Source organism: Pseudophryne corroboree, chromosome 1 (genome assembly GCF_028390025.1).
Source record: "Pseudophryne corroboree isolate aPseCor3 chromosome 1, aPseCor3.hap2, whole genome shotgun sequence".
Lineage (NCBI taxonomy): Eukaryota > Metazoa > Chordata > Amphibia > Anura > Myobatrachidae > Pseudophryne > Pseudophryne corroboree.
In genome coordinates, this window is record NC_086444.1 from 1,196,265,880 (window position 1) to 1,196,288,849 (window position 22,970).

The window sequence follows — 22,970 nt, forward strand, 5'->3', positions numbered from 1 at the left end:
GTGTACAGTGCGGTAGTTCACGGCTGTGGCTACCTCTGTGTCGGCACTCGGCAGGCAGTCCGTCCATCCATAATTGTATTATAATATATACCACCTAACCGTGGTTTTTTTTTCATTCTTTATACCGTCGTCATACTAGTTGTTACGAGTATACTACTATCTCTTTATCAACCAGTGTACAGTGCGGTAGTTCACGGCTGTGGCTACCTCTGTGTCGGCACTCGGCAGGCAGTCCGTCCAACCATAATTGTATTATAATATATACCACCTAACCGTGTTTTTTTTTTCATTCTTTATACCGTCGTCATACTAGTTGTTACGAGTATACTACTATCTCTTTATCAACCAGTGTACAGTGCGGTAGTTCACGGCTGTGGCTACCTCTGTGTCGGCACTCGGCAGGCAGTCCGTCCATCCATAATTGTATTATAATATATACCACCTAACCGTGGTTTTTTTTTCATTCTTTATACCGTCGTCATACTAGTTGTTACGAGTATACTACTATCTCTTTATCAACCAGTGTACAGTGCGGTAGTTCACGGCTGTGGCTACCTCTGTGTCGGCACTCGGCAGGCAGTCCGTCCATCCATAATTGTATTATAATATATACCACCTAACCGTGGTTTTTTTTTCATTCTTTATACCGTCGTCATACTAGTTGTTACGAGTATACTACTATCTCTTTATCAACCAGTGTACAGTGCGGTAGTTCACGGCTGTGGCTACCTCTGTGTCGGCACTCGGCAGGCAGTCCGTCCAACCATAATTGTATTATAATATATACCACCTAACCGTGGTTTTTTTTTCATTCTTTATACCGTCGTCATACTAGTTGTTACGAGTATACTACTATCTCTTTATCAACCAGTGTACAGTGCGGTAGTTCACGGCTGTGGCTACCTCTGTGTCGGCACTCGGCAGGCAGTCCGTCCATCCATAATTGTATTATATACCACCTAACCGTGGTTTTTTTATACCACCTAACCGTGGCAGTCCGTCCATAATTGTATACTAGTATCCAATCCATCCATCTCCATTGTTTACCTGAGGTGCCTTTTAGTTCTGCCTATAAAATATGGAGAACAAAAAAGTTGAGGTTCCAAAATTAGGGAAAGATCAAGATCCACTTCCACCTCGTGCTGAAGCTGCTGCCACTAGTCATGGCCGAGACGATGAAATGCCAGCAACGTCGTCTGCCAAGGCCGATGCCCAATGTCATAGTACAGAGCATGTCAAATCCAAAACACCAAATATCAGAAAAAAAAGGACTCCAAAACCTAAAATAAAATTGTCGGAGGAGAAGCGTAAACTTGCCAATATGCCATTTACCACACGGAGTGGCAAGGAACGGCTGAGGCCCTGGCCTATGTTCATGGCTAGTGGTTCAGCTTCACATGAGGATGGAAGCACTCAGCCTCTCGCTAGAAAACTGAAAAGACTCAAGCTGGCAAAAGCACCGCAAAGAACTGTGCGTTCTTTGAAATCCCAAATCCACAAGGAGAGTCCAATTGTGTCGGTTGCGATGCCTGACCTTCCCAACACTGGACGTGAAGAGCATGCGCCTTCCACCATTTGCACGCCCCCTGCAAGTGCTGGAAGGAGCACCCGCAGTCCAGTTCCTGATAGTCAGATTGAAGATGTCAGTGTTGAAGTACACCAGGATGAGGAGGATATGGGTGTTGCTGGCGCTGGGGAGGAAATTGACCAGGAGGATTCTGATGGTGAGGTGGTTTGTTTAAGTCAGGCACCCGGGGAGACACCTGTTGTCCGTGGGAGGAATATGGCCGTTGACATGCCAGGTGAAAATACCAAAAAAATCAGCTCTTCGGTGTGGAGGTATTTCACCAGAAATGCGGACAACAGGTGTCAAGCCGTGTGTTCCCTTTGTCAAGCTGTAATAAGTAGGGGTAAGGACGTTAACCACCTCGGAACATCCTCCCTTATACGTCACCTGCAGCGCATTCATAATAAGTCAGTGACAAGTTCAAAAACTTTGGGTGACAGCGGAAGCAGTCCACTGACCAGTAAATCCCTTCCTCTTGTAACCAAGCTCACGCAAACCACCCCACCAACTCCCTCAGTGTCAATTTCCTCCTTCCCCAGGAATGCCAATAGTCCTGCAGGCCATGTCACTGGCAAGTCTGACGAGTCCTCTCCTGCCTGGGATTCCTCCGATGCATCCTTGCGTGTAACGCCTACTGCTGCTGGCGCTGCTGTTGTTGCCGCTGGGAGTCGATGGTCATCCCAGAGGGGAAGTCGTAAGCCCACTTGTACTACTTCCAGTAAGCAATTGACTGTTCAACAGTCCTTTGCGAGGAAGATGAAATATCACAGCAGTCATCCTACTGCAAAGCGGATAACTGAGTCCTTGACAACTATGTTGGTGTTAGACGTGCGTCCGGTATCCGCCGTTAGTTCACAGGGAACTAGACAATTTATTGAGGCAGTGTGCCCCCGTTACCAAATACCATCTAGGTTCCACTTCTCTAGGCAGGCGATACCGAGAATGTACACGGACGTCAGAAAAAGACTCACCAGTGTCCTAAAAAATGCAGTTGTACCCAATGTCCACTTAACCACGGACATGTGGACAAGTGGAGCAGGGCAGGGTCAGGACTATATGACTGTGACAGCCCACTGGGTAGATGTATGGACTCCCACCGCAAGAACAGCAGCGGCGGCACCAGTAGCAGCATCTCGCAAACGCCAACTCTTTCCTAGGCAGGCTACGCTTTGTATCACCGCTTTCCAGAATACGCACACAGCTGAAAACCTCTTACGGCAACTGAGGAAGATCATCGCGGAATGGCTTACCCCAATTGGACTCTCCTGTGGATTTGTGGCATCGGACAACGCCAGCAATATTGTGTGTGCATTAAATATGGGCAAATTCCAGCACGTCCCATGTTTTGCACATACCTTGAATTTGGTGGTGCAGAATTTTTTAAAAAACGACAGGGGCGTGCAAGAGATGCTGTCGGTGGCCAGAAAAATTGCGGGACACTTTCGGCGTACAGGCACCACGTACAGAAGACTGGAGCACCACCAAAAACTACTGAACCTGCCCTGCCATCATCTGAAGCAAGAAGTGGTAACGAGGTGGAATTCAACCCTCTATATGCTTCAGAGGTTGGAGGAGCAGCAAAAGGCCATTCAAGCCTATACAATTGAGCACGATATAGGAGATGGAATGCACCTGTCTCAAGTGCAGTGGAGAATGATTTCAACGTTGTGCAAGGTTCTGATGCCCTTTGAACTTGCCACACGTGAAGTCAGTTCAGACACTGCCAGCCTGAGTCAGGTCATTCCCCTCATCAGGCTTTTGCAGAAGAAGCTGGAGGCATTGAAGAAGGAGCTAACACGGAGCGATTCCGCTAGGCATGTGGGACTTGTGGATGCAGCCCTTAATTCGCTTAACAAGGATTCACGGGTGGTCAATCTGTTGAAATCAGAGCACTACATTTTGGCCACCGTGCTCGATCCTAGATTTAAAGCCTACCTTGGATCTCTCTTTCCGGCAGACACAGGTCTGCTGGGGTTGAATGACCTGCTGGTGACAAAATTGTCAAGTCAAGCGGAACGCGACCTGTCAACATCTCCTCCTTCACATTCTCCCGCAACTGGGGGTGCGAGGAAAAGGCTCAGAATTCCGAGCCCACCCGCTGGCGGTGATGCAGGGCAGTCTGGAGCGACTGCTGATGCTGACATCTGGTCCGGACTGAAGGACCTGACAACGATTACTGACATGTCGTCTACTGTCACTGCATATGATTCTCTCAACATTGATAGAATGGTGGAGGATTATATGAGTGACCGCATCCAAGTAGGCACGTCACACAGTCCGTACTTATACTGGCAGGAAAAAGAGGCAATTTGGAGGCCCTTGCACAAACTGGCTTTATTCTACCTAAGTTGCCCTCCCACAAGTGTGTACTCCGAAAGAGTGTTTAGTGCCGCCGCTCACCTTGTCAGCAATCGGCGTACGAGGTTACATCCAGAAAATGTGGAGAAGATGATGTTCATTAAAATGAATTATAATCAATTCCTCCGCGGAGACATTGACCAGCAGCAATTGCCTCCACAAAGTACACAGGGAGCTGAGATGGTGGATTCCAGTGGGGACGAATTGATAATCTGTGAGGAGGGGGATGTACACGGTGATATATCGGAGGGTGAAGATGAGGTGGACATCTTGCCTCTGTAGAGCCAGTTTGTGCAAGGAGAGATTAATTGCTTCTTTTTTGGGGGGGGTCCAAACCAACCCGTCATATCAGTCACAGTCGTGTGGCAGACCCTGTCACTGAAATGATGGGTTGGTTAAAGTGTGCATGTCCTGTTTTGTTTATACAACATAAGGGTGGGTGGGAGGGCCCAAGGATAATTCCATCTTGCACCTCTTTTTTCTTTTCTTTTTCTTTGCATCATGTGCTGATTGGGGAGGGTTTTTTGGAAGGGACATCCTGCGTGACACTGCAGTGCCACTCCTAGATGGGCCCGGTGTTTGTGTCGGCCACTAGGGTCGCTAATCTTACTCACACAGCTACCTCATTGCGCCTCTTTTTTTCTTTGCGTCATGTGCTGTTTGGGGAGGGTTTTTTGGAAGGGACATCCTGCGTGACACTGCAGTGCCACTCCTAGATGTGCCCGGTGTTTGTGTCGGCCACTAGGGTCGCTAATCTTACTCACACAGCTACCTCATTGCGCCTCTTTTTTTCTTTGCGTCATGTGCTGTTTGGGGAGGGTTTTTTGGAAGGGACATCCTGCGTGACACTGCAGTGCCACTCCTAGATGTGCCCGGTGTTTGTGTCGGCCACTAGGGTCGCTAATCTTACTCACACAGTCAGCTACCTCATTGCGCCTCTTTTTTTCTTTGCGTCATGTGCTGTTTGGGGAGGGTTTTTTGGAAGGGCCATCCTGCGTGACACTGCAGTGCCACTCCTAGATGGGCCCGGTGTTTGTGTCGGCCACTAGGGTCGCTAATCTTACTCACACAGCTACCTCATTGCGCCTCTTTTTTTCTTTGCGTCATGTGCTGTTTGGGGAGGGTTTTTTGGAAGGGACATCCTGCGTGACACTGCAGTGCCACTCCTAGATGGGCCCGGTGTTTGTGTCGGCCACTAGGGTCGCTTATCTTACTCACACAGCGACCTCGGTGCAAATTTTAGGACTAAAAATAATATTGTGAGGTGTGAGGTATTCAGAATAGACTGAAAATGAGTGTAAATTATGGTTTTTGAGGTTAATAATACTTTGGGATCAAAATGACCCCCAAATTCTATGATTTAAGCTGTTTTTTAGTGTTTTGGGAAAAAAACACCCGAATCCAAAACACACCCGAATCCGACAAAAATAATTCGGTGAGGTTTTGCCAAAACGCGTTCGAACCCAAAACACGGCCGCGGAACCGAACCCAAAACCAAAACACAAAACCCGAAAAATTTCAGGCGCTCATCTCTATTTTATTTACCCTTTGTCAAACAGCACATATATGACAAAAGGGTAAATAAAACCCGAAACGTTGCTGAACTAGCTGGCGTTTGTGATATGTGATTAAGAAGTCTGCTGAGTGCCATACTATTGGAGGTTATGTGAAGGCAGTGTAAAGAGCACCGCGGCTGCTGATTAAGGAGAGGGACTGCCGGCCAATCGATTTGTAATTATATATATATATATATATATATACACGCACGTTACATAGAACTCATACCCCCACATACACACAAATACATAACATACACATAAAACACATACACACACATAGAAAATATACACATATACATACTGTATACACTAATAGAACATATACACATACATACAGTATACACATATAGAGCACAAACTGTGCACACACTTACATGGAAGCCTGCCCTGAGTAAAGGGGTGAGGACTGAGGATGCCACAGCCAGGAGATATTGCAGGGTGCCAGGGACACAGTTCACCATTAGGCCCCGCCCCCACGGCAAAAATGCCGCGATTCGCGGGTCGCCGGGGAGAGGGCGGAGCCAATATGACGTGAATCTATAACAATTATCTCATATTAGCTCCTCCCCCTCTGCTCCGACCCCCAAATCGCGGTATACAGCTACAAGGGGGCGGAGCTCCAAAAGCCTGCCGTAGGGCCGGACAGCGGGCATTGAAAACAAAAAACATTTGGGCCACCCCTCTATTCTCTCTCTCTCTCTCTCTCCCCCATCCCCCCCCCCCCCCCGCCCCTCTCCAGCACAGCAGTGACAGCACAGCACAGCACAAAGCCAGCCAACGGCAACAGGAGAAGTCGGGGTCAAGGCTCCAAGCTGCAGCAGGGAGGAGAAGACTCCCGGCTGCTGGGGAGGGAGGATTCCGAGCTGCCAGCGGGTGTGTGATGTCCCGCTCGCGGCTGTTTCATGTGGCTCCCTCCCCACTCCTCACGGGTCAGCGGCTGATACAGGGCAGAGGGAACAGCAGCACCAGAGCAGTGAAGAGCAGCTTCGGCTGGGGGGCCCCTTATGCCAGGGGGGCCCGGGGTACTGACCCCCTTGGCACCCCCCTTAATCCGGCTCTGCTCCCCGCAGCCTAATCCTAACCCTCCCTGCTGTGTGCCTAAACCTAACCCTCCCTCCCCGCAGCCTAACCCTCCCTGCTGTGTTCCTAAACCTAACTCTCCCTCCCCGCAGCCTAAACCTAACCCTCCCTGCTCTGTGCCTAAACCTAACCCCCCCTTTCCGCAGCCTAACCCTAACCCTCCCTGCTGTGTGCCTAAACCTAACCCTCCCTCCCCACAGCTTTACCCTAACCGTCCCTCCCCGCAGCCTAACCCTAACCCTCCCTGCTGTGTGCCTAAACCTAACCCTCCCTCCCCGCAGCCAAACCCTAACCCTCCCTCCCCGCAGCCTAACCCTAACTGCTGTGTGCCTAAACCTAACCCTCCCTCCCCGCAGCCTAACCCTAACTGCTGTGTGCCTAAACCTAACCCTCCCTCCCCGCAGCCTAACCCTAACCCTCCCTGCTGTGTGCCTAATCCTAACCCTCCCTCCCCGCAGCCTAATCCTAACCCTCCCTGCTGTGTGCCTAAACCTAACCCTCCCTCCCCGCAGCCTAATCCTAACCCTCCTGCTGTGTGCCTAAACCTAACCCTCCCTCCCCGCAGCCTAACCCTAACCCTCCCTGCTGTGTGCCTAAACCTAACCCTCCTTCCCCGCAGCCTAACCCTAACCCTCCCTGCTGTGTGCCTAAACCTAATCCTCACTCCCCGCAGCCTAACCCTAACCCTCCCTGCTGTGTGCCTGAACCTAACCCTCCCTCCCCGCAGCCTAACCCTCCCTGCTGTGTGCCTAAACCTAACTCTCCCTCCCCGCAGCCTAAACCTAACCCTCCCTGCTGTGTGCCTAAACCTAACCCCCCCTTTCCGCAGCCTAACCCTAACCCTCCCTGCTGTGTGCCTAAACCTAACCCTCCCTCCCCACAGCCTAACCCTAACCGTCCCTCCCCGCAGCCTAACCCTAACCCTCCCTGCTGTGTGCCTAAACCTAACCCTCCCTCCCCGCAGCCTAACCCTAACCCTCCCTGCTGTGTGCCTAAACCTAACCCTCCCTCTCCGCAGCCTAACCCTAACCCTCCCTCCCCGCAGCCTAACCCTCCCTGCTGTGTGCCTAAACCTAACCCTCCCTCCCCGCAGCCAAACCCTAACCCTCCCTCCCTGCAGCCTAACCCTAACCCTCCCTGCTGTGTGCCTAAACCTAACCCTCCCTCCCCGCAGCCAAACCCTAACCCTCCCTCCCCGCAGCCTAACCCAAACCCTCCCTGCTGTGTGCCTAACCCTAACCCTCCCTCCCCGCTGCCTAACCCACCCTGCTGTGTGCCTAAACCTAACCCTCCCTCCCCGCAGCCAAACCCTAACCCTCCCTCCCCGCAGCCTAACCCTAACCCTCTCTGCTGTGTGCCTAAACCTAACCCTCCCTCCCCGCAGCCAAACCCTAACCCTCCCTCCCCGCAGCCTAACCCTAACCCTCCCTGCTGTGTGCCTAAACCTAACCCTCCCTCCCCGCAGCCTAACCCTAACCCTCCCTGCTGTGTGCCTAATCCTAACCCTCCCTCCCCGCAGCCTAACCCTAACCCTCCCTGCTGTGTGCCTAAACCTAACCCTCCCTCCCCACAGCCTAACCCTAACCGTCCCTCCCCGCAGCCTAACCCTAACCATCCCTGCTGTGTGCCTAAACCTAACCCTCCCTCCCCGCAGCCTAACCCTAACCCTCCCTGCTGTGTGCCTAAACCTAACCCTCCCTCTCCGCAGCCTAACCCTAACCCTCCCTCCCCGCAGCCTAACCCTAACCCTCCCTGCTGTGTGCCTAACCCTAACCCTCCCTCCCCGCAGCCTAACCCTCCCTGCTGTGTGCCTAAACCTAACCCTCCCTCCCCGCAGCCAAACCCTAACCCTCCCTCCCTGCAGCCTAACCCTAACCCTCCCTGCTGTGTGCCTAAACCTAACCCTCCCTCCCCGCAGCCAAACCCTAATCCTCCCTCCCCGCAGCCTAACCCTAACCCTCCCTGCTGTGTGCCTAACCCTAACCCTCCCTCCCCGCAGCCTAACCCTCCCTGCTGTGTGCCTAAACCTAACCCTCCCTCCCCGCAGCCAAACCCTAACCCTCCCTCCCCGCAGCCTAACCCTAACCCTCTCTGCTGTGTGCCTAAACCTAACCCTCCCTCCCCGCAGCCAAACCCTAACCCTCCCTCCCCGCAGCCTAACCCTAACCCTCCCTGCTCTGTGCCTAAACCTAACCCTCCCTCCCCGCAGCCTAACCCTAACTGCTGTGTGCCTATACCTAACCCTCCCTCCCCGCAGCCTAACCCTAACCCTCCCTGCTGTGTGCCTAATCCTAACCCTCCCTCCCCGCAGCCTAATCCTAACCCTCCTTGCTGTGTGCCTAAACCTAACCCTCCCTCCCCGCAGCCTAACCCTAACCCTCCCTGCTGTGTGCCTAAACCTAACCCTCCTTCCCCGCAGCCTAACCCTAACCCTCCCTGCTGTGTGCCTAAACCTAACCCTCCCTCCCCGCAGCCTAACCCTAACCCTCCCTGCTGTGTGCCTAAACCTAACCCTCCCTCCCCGCAGCCTAACCCTCCCTGCTGTGTGCCTAAACCTAACTCTCCCTCCCCGCAGCCTAAACCTAACCCTCCCTGCTGTGTGCGTAAACCTAACCCCCCCTTTCCGCAGCCTAACCCTAACCCTCCCTGCTGTGTGCCTAAACCTAACCCTCCCTCCCCGCAGCCAAACCCTAACACTCCCTCCCCACAGCCTAACCCTAACCCTTCCTGCTGTGTGCCTAAACCTAACCCTCCCTCCCCGCAGCCTAACCCTAACCCTCCCTCCCCACAGCCTAACCCTCCCTGCTGTGTGCCTAAACCTAACCCTCCCTCCCCGCAGCCTTACTCTAACCCTCCCTGCTGTGTGCCTAAACCTAACCCTCCCTCCCCGCAGCCTAACCCTAACCCTCCCTCCCCGCGGCCTAACCCTAACCCTCCCTGCTGTGTGCCTAAACCTAACCCACTCTCCCCGCAGCCTAACCCTAACCCTCCCTCCCCGCAGCCTAACCCTAACCCTCCCTGCTGTGTGCCTAATCCTAACCCTCCCTCCCCGCAGCCTAATCCTAACCCTCCCTCCCCGCAGCCTAACCCTAACCCTCCCTGCTGTGTGCCTAAACCTAACCCACTCTCCCCGCAGCCTAACCCTAACCCTCCCTCCCCGCAGCCTAACCCTAACCCTCCCTGCTGTGTGCCTAAACCTAACCCTCCCTCCCCACAGCCTAACCCTAACCTCATCACCCCCGCGTGGCTTTCCTCTCATGCGGCGCGGTGTCAGTTCAGTCGGCATTCCAGCTGTCAGGATTCTGACGCCGGGATGGTGAACCTATTTGGCGCTGTGTCCGTTCAGTCGGGATTCTGACTGTCGGGATCCTGGGATTCAGAAACCCATCAAACCTGCTGGTTAGTAAATACAGTGCTTTGGTGGTTTAATTTCCCGGCGATGTGCAGGGGTATCAAACGCCCTGAGAAACTGGCGCTTAGTAAATTTACCCCAGTGCTCCTGTTGTAGTGGGTAATCTGCATAATGTCATTAAGGAGTGTAGCCTATACAGCTCCCTAAAGGGCACCATACACGAGGACGATAATGCCCGATTTCATCCAATTTCGGGCATTCGGACCGATATATCGGGTGAAATCGGGCATATTGGAGGGGTTTCCGATCCAATCCGATGTGCGTTCCTGTGAGCATTGGATCGGATCCTCCAGATTGAATGTGCTGCACATTCAATCATGTCCGACCTGGAGGCATGGCTGGGATCGCCCAGGATACATTGTATGCAAAAGGAAAGCATCCGATGTATCTTGGGCGATCCTGCCCCTCGGGAGGCTGCCGGGGATGATCGCCTGCGACATGTCAGACGGACATGTTGCGTAAGTGTATGGGGCCCTTAGGTCTGCTCATGGTTGTGCTGAATCTGACTAAGGCTTGGTAATACTGTTCATCGCTCATTATAAACACTAGATATACAGTAAAGGTGTGTCCAGTCGTGCAAAATAGCCCCTGTTGGCGCACCAGGTCCCAGACGACTATGTGACGATGTCTCTGATGCAGTGGCCGCGGCTATCTGTCACACCAAGGGCCTAATTCAGACCTGATCGCAGCAGCAAAATATTTCTCTAATGGGCAAAACCATGTGCACTGCAGGTGGGGGCAGATATAACATGTGCAGAGAGAGTTAGATTTGGGTGGGTTATTTTGTTTCTGTGCAGGGTAAATACTGGCTGCTTTATTTTTACACTGCAATGTAGATTTCAGTTTGAACACACCCCACCCAAATCTAACTCTCTCTGCACATGTTACATCCACCCCACCTGCAGTGCACATGGTTTTGCCGATTAGAGAAAAATGTTGCTGCAGGTCTGAATTAGGCCCCAAGTTCTGTTGTGCTGTGACTTTGTACGTGTGTAATACTAATTCCTGTGCGGTTACAGCCGCAGCCCAGCACCTGTAGTACACTGTGAGCGGGGGATCTGCTGCATCTGTGATGCGATTAAAATGCCAAATTCAAGGAAAAATACCTCTTGGAGCATCTCTATCGCGCCGAGGGTCTCTCACTGTACGGCGTAAAGACGCTCAGTGTATGAGGACACATCTGTACATACTGCTATTTGGGCTAAATGTGTAAAAGGCAGCAATACGCTGATTTCCCCAATACCATATACATTGTATACAGGACCGTCATTACACAACCCCTACGGAGAGAATCTCTGACGCTTGTAGTCCAATCAAGTGTAGTCTGCATCAGACCGAAACGGTATCTCCAGCGCCGGGGGCCGGTACATATGCAGAGCGTCAGAGACATATTTGAGGTTTAGACAATGTTAATTTATTACCTGACCAATGAGAATTGCTTCATAGTCGTTTTCTAGAAGGAGCTTTGTCAAGTTGGTAAAGGAGTGAAGTGAGAGGAAATGAGAGCGGTGGAGAGAGCGACACCAGGTATCTGGTATCATTACCCCAGCGGTCACCGCCATCAGAGTATATCACAGCCAGTGGCAATCACACCTGTCACTTATACTCGGCTGCTGCAGGCAATCACACTCATCAATAACGCCCGGTCCCCAACATCCATTTATTTATTAAAAATGTATCTACTTAAATTATTAAGGAGATATAATAATCCTAAATAATAACAGCCGAAGGCTGCTCCTCCCCTCTATGGGGGAAATTCAAGTGTTTTGTGCGCCGGTATTTAAGTGTTTTAAATACAGGCCCATGCAGCCGGACCGTGGGGGGTCATTCCGAGTTGATCGCTCGCTAGCAGTTTTTAGCAGCCGCGCAAACGCATTGTCGCCGCCCACTGGGGAGTGTATTTTCGCTTAGCAGAAGTGCGAACGAATGGGCAGCCGAGCGCCTACAAAAACATTTTGTGCAAAACAAGACCAGCCCTGTAGTTACTCTTCGTGTGCATTGATTCTAACGTTGGAGGGTTGGCTTTTGACGTCACACACCCACCCAGCGTTCACCCAGCCACGCCTGCGTTTTCCCGACACGCCTGCGTTCTTCTAAGCACTCCCTGAAAACGGTCAGTTGACACCCAGAAACGCCACTTTCCTGTCAATCTTCTTGCGGCCGCCAGTGCGAATGAAAACGTCGCTAGAACCTGTGCAAAACCACAAAGGCCTTTGTACCCGTACGTCGCGCGTGCGCATTGCGGTGCATACGCATGTGCAGAATTGCCAATTTTTAGCCTGATCGCTGCGCTGCGAACAACAGCAGCTAGCGATCAACTCGGAATGACCACCCGTATCGCTGCCTGTTTTGTGCTTGTTTCCAAAATAAGAAGGTGCCTCCTAAAGATGTTTAATAAATTAGGCATAATAGATCTAAAAGTGAATTATCTTATAAAATATAAATCTTTCCTATTGTTCATCATTACAGATGCTTCCTCTTCTGCGGGTGTGGGAGCATTTGCAGTACTGTGTGTACAACGAGCCCCCAACTACGGCACCCCCAATATCAAATCTCTGGGCGTATCATTTATCAGCACCGTGTGGTAGAGAGTTTTGCCTATGTTACCTGTTGCCTTCGTGCCGCCACGTAGTTCAGTTTGACCATCTCTTTGCCAAACTCTTTGAAACGGTGAGCCAGATCTTGCTCGTTTGTAGCGTTTTTCACGGTCTCAAGAGCCTCCTCCACCTGTACAATACAAACAACAACAGCAAAGAAGAATCAGTGACACGTCAGTGCAATTAAAAATCAAAAACAATTAAAAAGTTGCAGTTTGTCAACTTTCTTCACTCATTCTGTGTAGTGATGATGCGTTATGTAGTGTAGACGTTTTAACAGTTTCAAGGCAGAAACGTAAAACGCGTTGTGCGTCAGACAAACTACAACTTATTCATCCAAGTTGTATTTATAAACCATATATCCAGGAATATTAGTAATGTTTATTTATATGGCACCATCATATTACTCATCGCTTTTTAGAGATCTGGAATGTGGAATTTACTAATACCGCACAGAATGACAAAGCAACACAGAACCCCACATATATGTTATAGTGTACATCCTACAGCGCCATGGAATATTAAATGTCAGTCAAGTCTAAGTGTAGCTTTATCTCTTCAGTTGGGGTGGGCCAGCAGCGTTTGCCCACTGTTTAAGGGCGCGGTCCGGTCAACGCAGGCGTGCCCGGACCGTTGGGGGGGGCGGGCCGTGGCTGCGTGACATCACATGCAGCCGCTGCGACCCTCACAGGGACGAGTAGCTCCTGCCAGTGCGCAGGAGCTGCGCTGGCAGGGAGTTATTCCTAAAGTACAAAATGCTTTTGTACTTGTACGGGGGAGTCGAGCCTGACATGTGGGGCGGACTAGCCCTGTGCTGGGCGTCCCCCCGCATGTCTGTGTGACTGATCGTAGATGTGCTAAATTTAGCACATCTACGATCAGGTCTGAATTAGGCCCCATGACATTTAAGTTTTTAAGTGAATAATACAACACTAGCTGGTGTACCTGGTGTCAACCAGGCAAAGGTTTGCTGGGCGGAACATTTTATCCCTTTTCACTCCCTTAGGAGTCAAAAAACTCTCTTAGTGTGTGGCTGCACATAACTGTCACAGTTTCCAGACCACCCAGCAGGTCACATGTTCCAGGTCACCGGCAGGTGCACAAGGAGAGTTCACCAACTGTCACATTTTCCAGAGCACAATGGTGATGTTATGCATTGTAAATGGCAAGCGGATGTTTTGCCACATAACTCCAAAACGCAGAAACCAAATACAACGCTGATATTGGAAATCTACAGACCGAGACCTTTTATTTGGTATATGATTAGAAAATGGCATCATAGATAGAAAATGGCATCATAGAAAGCAAAGATCAGGCATCTAATGTAATCATACTTGCCAGTTACCAAGGTAACTTTGTGATGCTGCTCACAGTGAGGATTCAGTCGCAGAGTGATTGACAGGAAGAGGCCATTTGGGGGAGGTACCAGGAAGTGTGCACAAACACAGGTGCATCGTGACCCTTTTTGGGGTGTGTCTCAGCATGTGACTACGATCTTGTACATGTTGTCATAGCTCCTGCGAGGCCACAAAGGCACTCAGGCAGTCGATGTTCCTTGCATCTGCATCACAGTTGCAATGGAGCATGCCGTTGCTGAGCATGTTGCGATGGCTTGCCTCGCAGATCCGTCACTGAAAATAACTGCTGCCGCGCCAGCATTGCGACCGCATGTGAATCAGCCCCAACGCTCTGGTGCCCCTCAGAAATGAGGTTCATTACCCTGCACAGGAACAGTATAACCCACCCAAATCTAACTCATAGTTGCCTACCCTCCCTCATTCTGCAGGAGACTCCCTGAAACAACAGCAATCTCCCTCACTCCCTGAAAAGTCCCTCAATCTCCCTGATTGCACCTTACCCCCATTATGCAGCTGTTACATTCTTGGGGTAAAAATAAATCAGAGCTACATACATTCAAATCATACTTACCTACTCTCCCGGAAGCTGCGGGAGGCTCCCGTTTTTTGGGGTAGCCCCCTGCACCCCCGGAAGAGTGGGCAGGTCTCCCGCATCCTGCTCGCACCCTAGTGATGCGAGCAGGATGGAGAGATAACCTCCCGGGTCCGTCGGGTGGAGAAGGGGTTAAAATGACGCAAATCGCGTCATTTTAGCCCCGCCCCCTTCCCGTGGACCCGCGAATCGCGGCATTTCCCGGTGCGGGGGTGGGGCTTAGTGACGTCACCGTCCGGCCCCGCCCCCCAAAGACACCTGCAGCGTCTCCTCTCCGGGCTTCTCCCGGAGAGGAGAAATACAATGTCGGTAAGTATGATTCAAATGGGATGATTAGTGCCATTCCTAGCATTGGTTATAAGGCACAATGATCCCTATGGTCACTTACAGTATATGGAACCTCTTGTAAAACACAATACAGAAAAAAATCCTGCAAAATATGAGTCCTTTCTTCAATAGGTAGATCTTACTAACTTTGGGGCTCATTTACATGTGGATGTAAGTCATTTTCACGACACGCCTCTCAGATGTAGCAGTACACGTCCGCACTGATAGGTGTTACGTTCACATCTCCCTGACATGCTTTTTCAAAAGTAGGCAAGTATGATCTAACTCTCTCTGTACATGTTTTTCCTCGTGCATTGGAAATGATAGTGAGAGGACGTGGCTGGTGTCCTCTCAGTTTTGTTCAAGGGGCTGCAAATATCTGTGCTCACTGCTTTATTGTGGGGACTGGGAATATAGGAGGAGTACAGTGCAGAGTTTTGCTGACCAGTGACCACCAGTATTATACGTTCTCTGCCTGAAAAATGCTCCATATCTGTGCTCAGTGTGCTGCATATATCTGTGCTCACACTGCTTTATTGTGGGGACTGGGGACCACCAGTATTATATAGCAGGAGTACAGTGCAGAGTTTTGCTGACCAGTGACCACCAGTATTATACGTTCTCTGCCTGAAAAACGCTCCATATCTGTGCTCAGTGTGCTGCATATATCTGTGCTCACACTGCTTTATTGTGGGGACTGGGGACCAGCAGTATTACAGTATATAGGAGGAGTACAGTGCAGAGTTTTGCTGACCAGTGACCAGTGACCACCAGTATTATACGTTCTCTGCCTGAAAAACGCTCCATATCTGTGCTGCATTGTAGTATATAGTAGGAGTACAGTGCATAATTTTGCTGACCACCAGTATATAATATATAGCAGTACGGTACAGAAGGCCACTGCTCTACCTACCTCTGTGTCGTCAAGTATACTATCCATCCATACCTGTGGTGCATTTCAGTTTTGCAAGTTTGCTGACCACCAGTATATAATATATAGCAGTACGGTACAGTAGGCCACTGCTCTACCTACCTCTGTGTTGTCAAGTATACTATCCATCCATACCTGTGGTGCATTTCAGTTGTGCGCAGTATATATAATAGTAGGCCATTGCTATTGATACTGGCATATAATTTCACACATTAAAAAATGGAGAACAAAAATGTGGAGGGTAAATAGGGAAAGATCAAGATCCACTTCCACCTCGTGCTGAAGCTGCTGCCACTAGTCATGGCCGAGACAATGAAATGCCATCAACGTCGTCTGCCAAGGCCGATGCCCAATGTCATAGTAGAGAGCATGTAAAATCCAAAAAACAAAAGTTCAGTAAAATGACCCAAAAATCAAAATTAAAAGCGTCTGAGGAGAAGCGTAAACTTGCCAATATGCCATTTACGACACGGAGTGGCAAGGAACGGCAGAGGCCCTGGCCTATGTTCATGGCTAGTGGTTCAGCTTCACATGAGGATGGAAGCACTCATCCTCTCGCTAGAAAAATGAAAAGACTTAAGCTGGCAAAAGCACAGCAAAGAACTGTGCGTTCTTCTAAAATCACAAATCCCCAAGGAGAGTCCAATTGTGTCGGCTGCGATGCCTGACCTTCCCAACACTGGACGGTTTGCACGCCCCCTGCAAGTGCTGGAAGGAGCACCCGCAGTCCAGTTCCTGATAGTCAAATTGAAGATGTCACTGTTGAAGTACACCAGGATGAGGATATGGGTGTTGCTGGCGCTGAGGAGGAAATTGACAAGGAGGATTCTGATGGTGAGGTGGTGTGTTTAAGTCAGGCACCCGGGGAGACACCGGTTGTCTGTGGGAGGAATATGGCCATTGACATGCCTGGTCAAATTACAAAAAAAATCACCTCTTCGGTGTGGAATTATTTTAACATAAATGCGGACAGCAGGTGTCAAGCCGTGTGTTGCCTTTGTCAAGCTGTAATAAGTAAGGGTAAGGACGTTAACCACCTCGGAACATCCTCCCTTATACGTCACCTGGAGCGCATTCATCAGAAGTCATTGACAAGTTCAAAAACTTTGGATGACAGCGGAAGCAGTCCACTGACCACTAAATCCCTTCCTCTTGTAACCAAGCTCCTGCAAACCACACCACCAACTCCTTCAGTGTCAATTTCCTCCTTACACAGGAAAGCCAATAGTCCTGCAGGCCATGTCACTGGCAAGTCTGACAAGTCCTCTCCTGCCTGGGATTCCTCCGATGCATCCTTGAGTGTAACGCCTACTGCTGCTGGCGCTGCTGTTGTTGCTGCTGGGAGTCGATCGTCATCCCAGAGGGGAAGTCGGAAGACCACTTGTACTACTTCCAGTAAGCAATTGACTGTCCAACAGTCTTTTGCGAGGAAGATGAAATATCACAGCAGTCATCCTGCTGTAAAGCGGATAAATCAGGCCTTGGCAGCCTGGGCGGTGAGAAACGTGTTTCCGGTATCCACCGTTAATTCACAGGCAACTACAGACTTGATTGAGGTACTGTGTCCCCGGTACCAAATACCATCTAGGGCAGACTCAGGACTATATGACTATATGACTGTGACAGCCCACTGGGTAGATGTATTGCCTCCCGCAGCAAGAACAGCAGCGGCGGCACCAGTAGCAGCATCTCGCAAACGCCAACTCGTTCCTAGGCAGGCTATGCTTTGTATCACCGCTTTCCAGAAGAGGCACACAGCTGACAACCTCTTACGGAAACTGAGGAACATCATCACAGAATGGCTTACCCCAATTGGACTCTCCTGGGGATTTGTGACATCGGTCAACCCCAGCAATATTGTGCGTGCATTACATCTGGGCAAATTTTTGCACGTCCCATGTTTTGCACATACATTGAATTTGGTGGTGCAGAATTATTTAAAAAACTACAGGGGCGTGCAAGAGATGCTGTCGGTGGCCCGAAGAATTGCGGGCCACTTTCGGCATTCAGCCACCGCGTGCCGAAGACTGGAGCACCAGCAAACAGTCCTGAACCTGCCCTGCCATCATCTGAAGCAAGAGGTGGTAACGAGGTGGAATTTAACCCTCTATATGCTTCAGAGGATGGAGGAGCAGCAAAAGGCCATTCAAGCCTATACATCTGCCTACGATATAGGCAAAGGAGGGGGAATGCACCTGACTCAAGCGCAGTGGAGAATGGCCCTCATTCCGAGTTGTTCGCTCGGTATTTTTCATCGCATCGCAGTGAAAATCCGCTTAGTACGCATGCGCAATGTTCGCACTGCGACTGCGCCAAGTAACTTTACTATGAAGAAAGTATTTTTACTCACGGCTTTTTCTTCGCTCCGGCGATCGTAATGTGATTGACAGGAAATGGGTGTTACTGGGCGGATACACGGCGTTTCAGGGGCGTGTGGCTGAAAACGCTACCGTTTCCGGAAAAAACGCAGGAGTGGCCGGGGAAACGGTGGGAGTGCCTGGGCGAACGCTGGGTGTGTTTGTGACGACAACCAGGAACGACAAGCACTGAAATGATCGCACAGGCAGAGTAAGTCTGGAGCTACTCTGAAACTGCTAACTCGTTTGTAATCGCAATATTGCGCGTACGTCGGTCGCAATTTTAAGAAGCTAAGATTCACTCCCAGTAGGCGGCGGCTTAGCGTGTGTAACTCTGCTACATTCGCCTTGCGAGCGAACAACTCGGAATGAGGGCCAATGATTTCAACGTTGTGCAAGGTTCTGCAACCCTTTGAACTTGCCACACGTGAAGTCAGTTCAGACACTGCCAGCCTGAGTCAGGTCATTCCCCTCATCAGGCTTTTGCAGAAGAAGCTGGAGACATTGAAGGAGGAGCTAAAACAGAGCGATTCCGCTAGGCATGTGGGACTTGTGGATGGAGCCCTTAATTCGCTTAACCAGGATTCACGGGTGGTCAATCTGTTGAAATCAGAGCACTACATTTTGGCCACCGTGCTCGATCCTAAATTTAAAACCTACGTTGTATCTCTCTTTCCGGCAGACACAAGTCTGCAGAGGTTCAAAGACCTGCTGGTGAGAAAATTGTCAAGTCAAGCGGAACGTGACCCGTCAACAGCTCCTCCTTCACATTCTCCCGCAACTGGGGCTGCGAGGAAAAGACTAAGAATTCCGAGCCCACCCGCTGGCGGTGATGCAGGGCAGTCTGGAGCGAGTGCTGACATCTGGTCCGGACTGAAGGACCTGCCAACGATTACTGACATGTCGTCTACTGTCACTGCATATGATTCTGTCACCATTGAAAGAATGGTGGAGGATTATATGAGTGACCGCATCCAAGTAGGCACGTCAGACAGTCCGTACGTATACTGGCAGGAAAAAGAGGCAATTTGGAGGCCCTTGCACAAACTGGCTTTATTTTACCTAAGTTGCCCCCCCTCCAGTGTGTACTCCGAAAGAGTGTTTAGTGCAGCCGCTCACCTTATCAGCAATCGGCGTACGAGTTTACTTCCAGAAAATGTGGAGAAGATGATGTTCATCAAAATTAATTATAATCAATTCCTCCGTGGAGACATTCACCAGCAATTGCCTCCAGAAAGTACACAGGGACCTGAGATGGTGGATTCCAGTGGGGACGAATTAATAATCTGTGAGGAGGGGGATGTACACAGTGAAAGGGGTGAGGAATTGGAGGATGAGGAGGAGGTGGACATCTTGCCTCTGTAGAGCCAGTTTGTGCAAGGAGAGATTGATTGCTTCTTTTTTGGTGGGGGCCCAAACCAACCATTCATTTCAGTCACAGTTGTGTGGCAGACCCTGTCGCTGAAATGATGGGTTTGTTAAAGTGTGCATGTCCTGTTTATACAACATAAGGGTGGGTGGGAGGGCCCAAGGACAATTCCATCTTGCACCTCTTTTTTCTTTCATTTTTCTTTGCATCATGTGCTGTTTGGGGACTATTTTTTTTAAGTGCCATCCTGTCTGACACTGCAGTGCCACTCCTAGATGGACCAGGTGTTTGTGTCGGCCACTTGGGTCGCTTAGCTTAGTCATCCAGCGACCTCGGTGCAAATTTTAGGACTAAAAATAATATTGTAAGGTGTGAGGTGTTCACAATAGACTGAAAAAAATGAGTGGAAATTATGGTTATTGAGGTTAATAATACTATGGGATCAAAATGACCCCCAAATGCTATGATTTAAGCTGTTTTTGAGGGTTTTTTGTAAAAAACACCCGAATCCAAAACACACCCGAATCCGACAAAAAATTTTCAGGGAGGTTTTGCCAAAACGCGTCCGAATCCAAAACACGGCCGCGGAACCGAATCCAAAACCAAAACACAAAACCCGAAAAATGTCCGGTGCACATCACTACCAGAAACTGCTCCTAATTTCCAGGACCTTTCCCAGTTTTTAAAGCTCTATTCTGGGCAGAGCCGGCCCTAACCAATATGATGCCCTAGGCAAGATTTGGCTGGTGCCCCCTAGCACCACCGCTGGTTCCGCCTCTGACCTTGCACCTCTTTCCCAGCACCATCACCCCTCACCCATAGCAGTCCTTATTTTAGTGTTTGTACCCCTATATTTTAAAAAGGAACAGTTCATTTGGTGCACAGCCCAAAAAGGGGCGTGTTTTTGCTGGCAAGGGGCATGGCCACTCAATAGTACCCCCAATTCAAATTGCACCACACAGCAACTTTATTCACATTTGATCATGCGATAGTGTCCATAATTCATATTACATCCCACAGTAGTATCACTTTACCTTATAAACGTTACTCCTCACAGTAGAGCCCCTTATTCACATTACATCACACTGAATATCTTCTTATTTACATTACACCACACCCTATTGCTCTTTATTCACATTAGACGACACAGTAGTGCCCTTTCTATACGCAATGCCACATAGTAGAGCACCTTATACACATAATGCCACACATTAGTAATGCATTTATACACAATTCCACACAGTAATGCCCCTTACACATATGAGACACATCATTAATGTCCTTATAAACATAATGCGTTTTACACATTATGACAACCTTTATTAATGCCCTTTTACACATAATGACACACCTAGTGCCCCCTACACATTTGCTGCACATTATTAGTGCCCCTATACACATAATGACACACATACAGTAGTACCCTGTTACACATATGCCGCACATTATTAATGCCCTTATACACATAATGACACACATTGTGTCCCTTTACACATATGTTGCTCATTATTAAAGCATTTTTACATGACACACATAATGCTCCATACACATATTCTGAACACTACTGCACAACCAACCCACTCACATGCACACAGCACTCACACTGCCACTAACACTGTGACCTCTGCCTCTGCTTGGATACAGATGTGTCCTCATATATCTTGCCTCAATGCTAACGTCAGGCACCTTTTTTTAAAATTAAAATACATCTTATTTGCATTGCTATGTGGCTAGGATGCACAAGCAGCTTCTGCTGATTAAAATGATATGCAGCATGCCTATATACTGTGACTGTGGCTGTATCTGCATATGAAATGCTACACACAGAATATAGGCATGCCGCATATCATTTTAATCAGCAGAAGCTGCTGATGCCCCTAGGCATATCAAATGCCCTAGGCAATTGCCTAGTTTGCCTATGCCTATGGCCGGCTCTGATTCTGGGAAATGTCCCTATTTTTCAGTACAGTTCCCACTCTCCTGCAGTGTAGATGCGTTCTTACCATCTCTTCTGGAGGCTTCACAAGGTAACATTGCCAGAGAGTATTCAAAGTGCAAGCAACACACTAACAGGACTTTTAGTAATCATGGAGATGCCAGTTCCCCAGGGTCGCCTGGCATCTGGCGTAACCTGCTCAGCAGCAGATGGAAAACACAGGAAAGTGCTGGCAACTAGATGTATTGCTTTATTTATTTTCATATGAATGTTATTCTGACAGATCCCGTTGCTCTTTGTATTACCATGTATAGGATGAGTGGGAGCTGCCATGTTTACTTACAGCTAAGAGCAAACATTGGTGGTCATTCCGAGTTGTTCGCTAGTTGCCGATTTTCGCTATGCTGCGATTTGCTGCTAAATGCGCATGCGCATGGTACGCAGGGCACATGTGCTTAGTTATTTAACTAAAAACTTAGCAGTTTTGCTGTTGTTCGTGCAACGCTTTTCAGTCGCACTGCTGTCGGTGAGTGATTGACAGGAAAGGGGCGTTTCTGGGAGGTAACTGAGCGTTTTCCGGGAGTGTGCTAAAAAACGCAGGCGTGCCAGGTAAAAACGCAGGAGTGGCTGGAGAAACGGGGGAGTGGCTGGCCGAACGCAGGGCGTGTTTGTGACGTCAAACCAGGAACTAAACGGACCGAGCTGATCGCAATCAAGGAGTAGGTCCGGAGCTACTCAGAAACTGCAAGGAATTATTTAGTAGCAGTTCTGCTAACCTTTCGTTCGCACTTCTGCTAAGCTAAGATACACTCCCAGAGGGCGGCGGCCTAGCGTGTGCAATGCTGCTAAAAGCAGCTAGCGAGCGAACAATTCGGAATGAGGGCAATTGTTCTGTATATGATTGTATACTGTATATCATACATTGATCCAAAGAGAACAGCGCCCCCGTGTGGCCACAGCATTATCCAGCATGGGCAGAGCACTGGCAGGCAATGATGAAGGAAGGATTTGTCAGCATAATGGGGGTCATTCTGAGTTGATCGCTCGCTAGCTACTTTTATCAGCCGTACAAACGCATAGTCGCCGCCCACCAGGGAGTGTATTTTCGCTTTGCAGAAGTGCGAACGCTTGTGCAGCAGAGCGCCTGCAAAATCTTTTTATGCAAAACAAGACCAGCCCTGTAGTTACTCTTCGTGTGCGTTGACTCTAACGACGGAGGGACGGCTTTTGACGTCACACACCCGCCCAGCGTTCGCCCAGCCACGCCTGCGCTTTCCCTGGCACGCCTGCATTTTTCCAAACACTCCCTGAAAACGGTCAGTTGCCACCCAGAAAACGCCCCCTTCCTTTCAATCTTCTTGCATCCGGCAGTGCGACTGAAAACGTCGCTAGAACCTGTGCAAAACCACAAAGGACTTTGTACCCGTACGTCGCGCGTGTGCGCATTGCGGTGCATACGCATGCGCAGATTAGCCATTTTTTACACTGATCGCTACGCAGCGAACAACGGCAGCTAGCGATCAACTC

At 49.8% G+C, this 22,970-nt stretch overlaps 1 protein-coding gene across 6 annotated transcripts in view; it reads right to left on the reverse strand.

The window, feature by feature from the left end:
- The window catches only part of CTNNA2 (catenin alpha 2), a 2,737,142-nt gene that overhangs the window by 1,886,841 nt on the left and 827,331 nt on the right, over positions 1 to 22,970 (reverse strand). For all 6 annotated transcript variants that reach the window (XM_063925313.1, XM_063925315.1, XM_063925316.1 and 3 more), the window contains one exon: positions 12,584 to 12,703. In XM_063925313.1, coding sequence (XP_063781383.1) covers positions 12,584 to 12,703 — 120 coding nt within the window. The remainder of the gene's footprint in view (positions 1 to 12,583; positions 12,704 to 22,970) is intronic.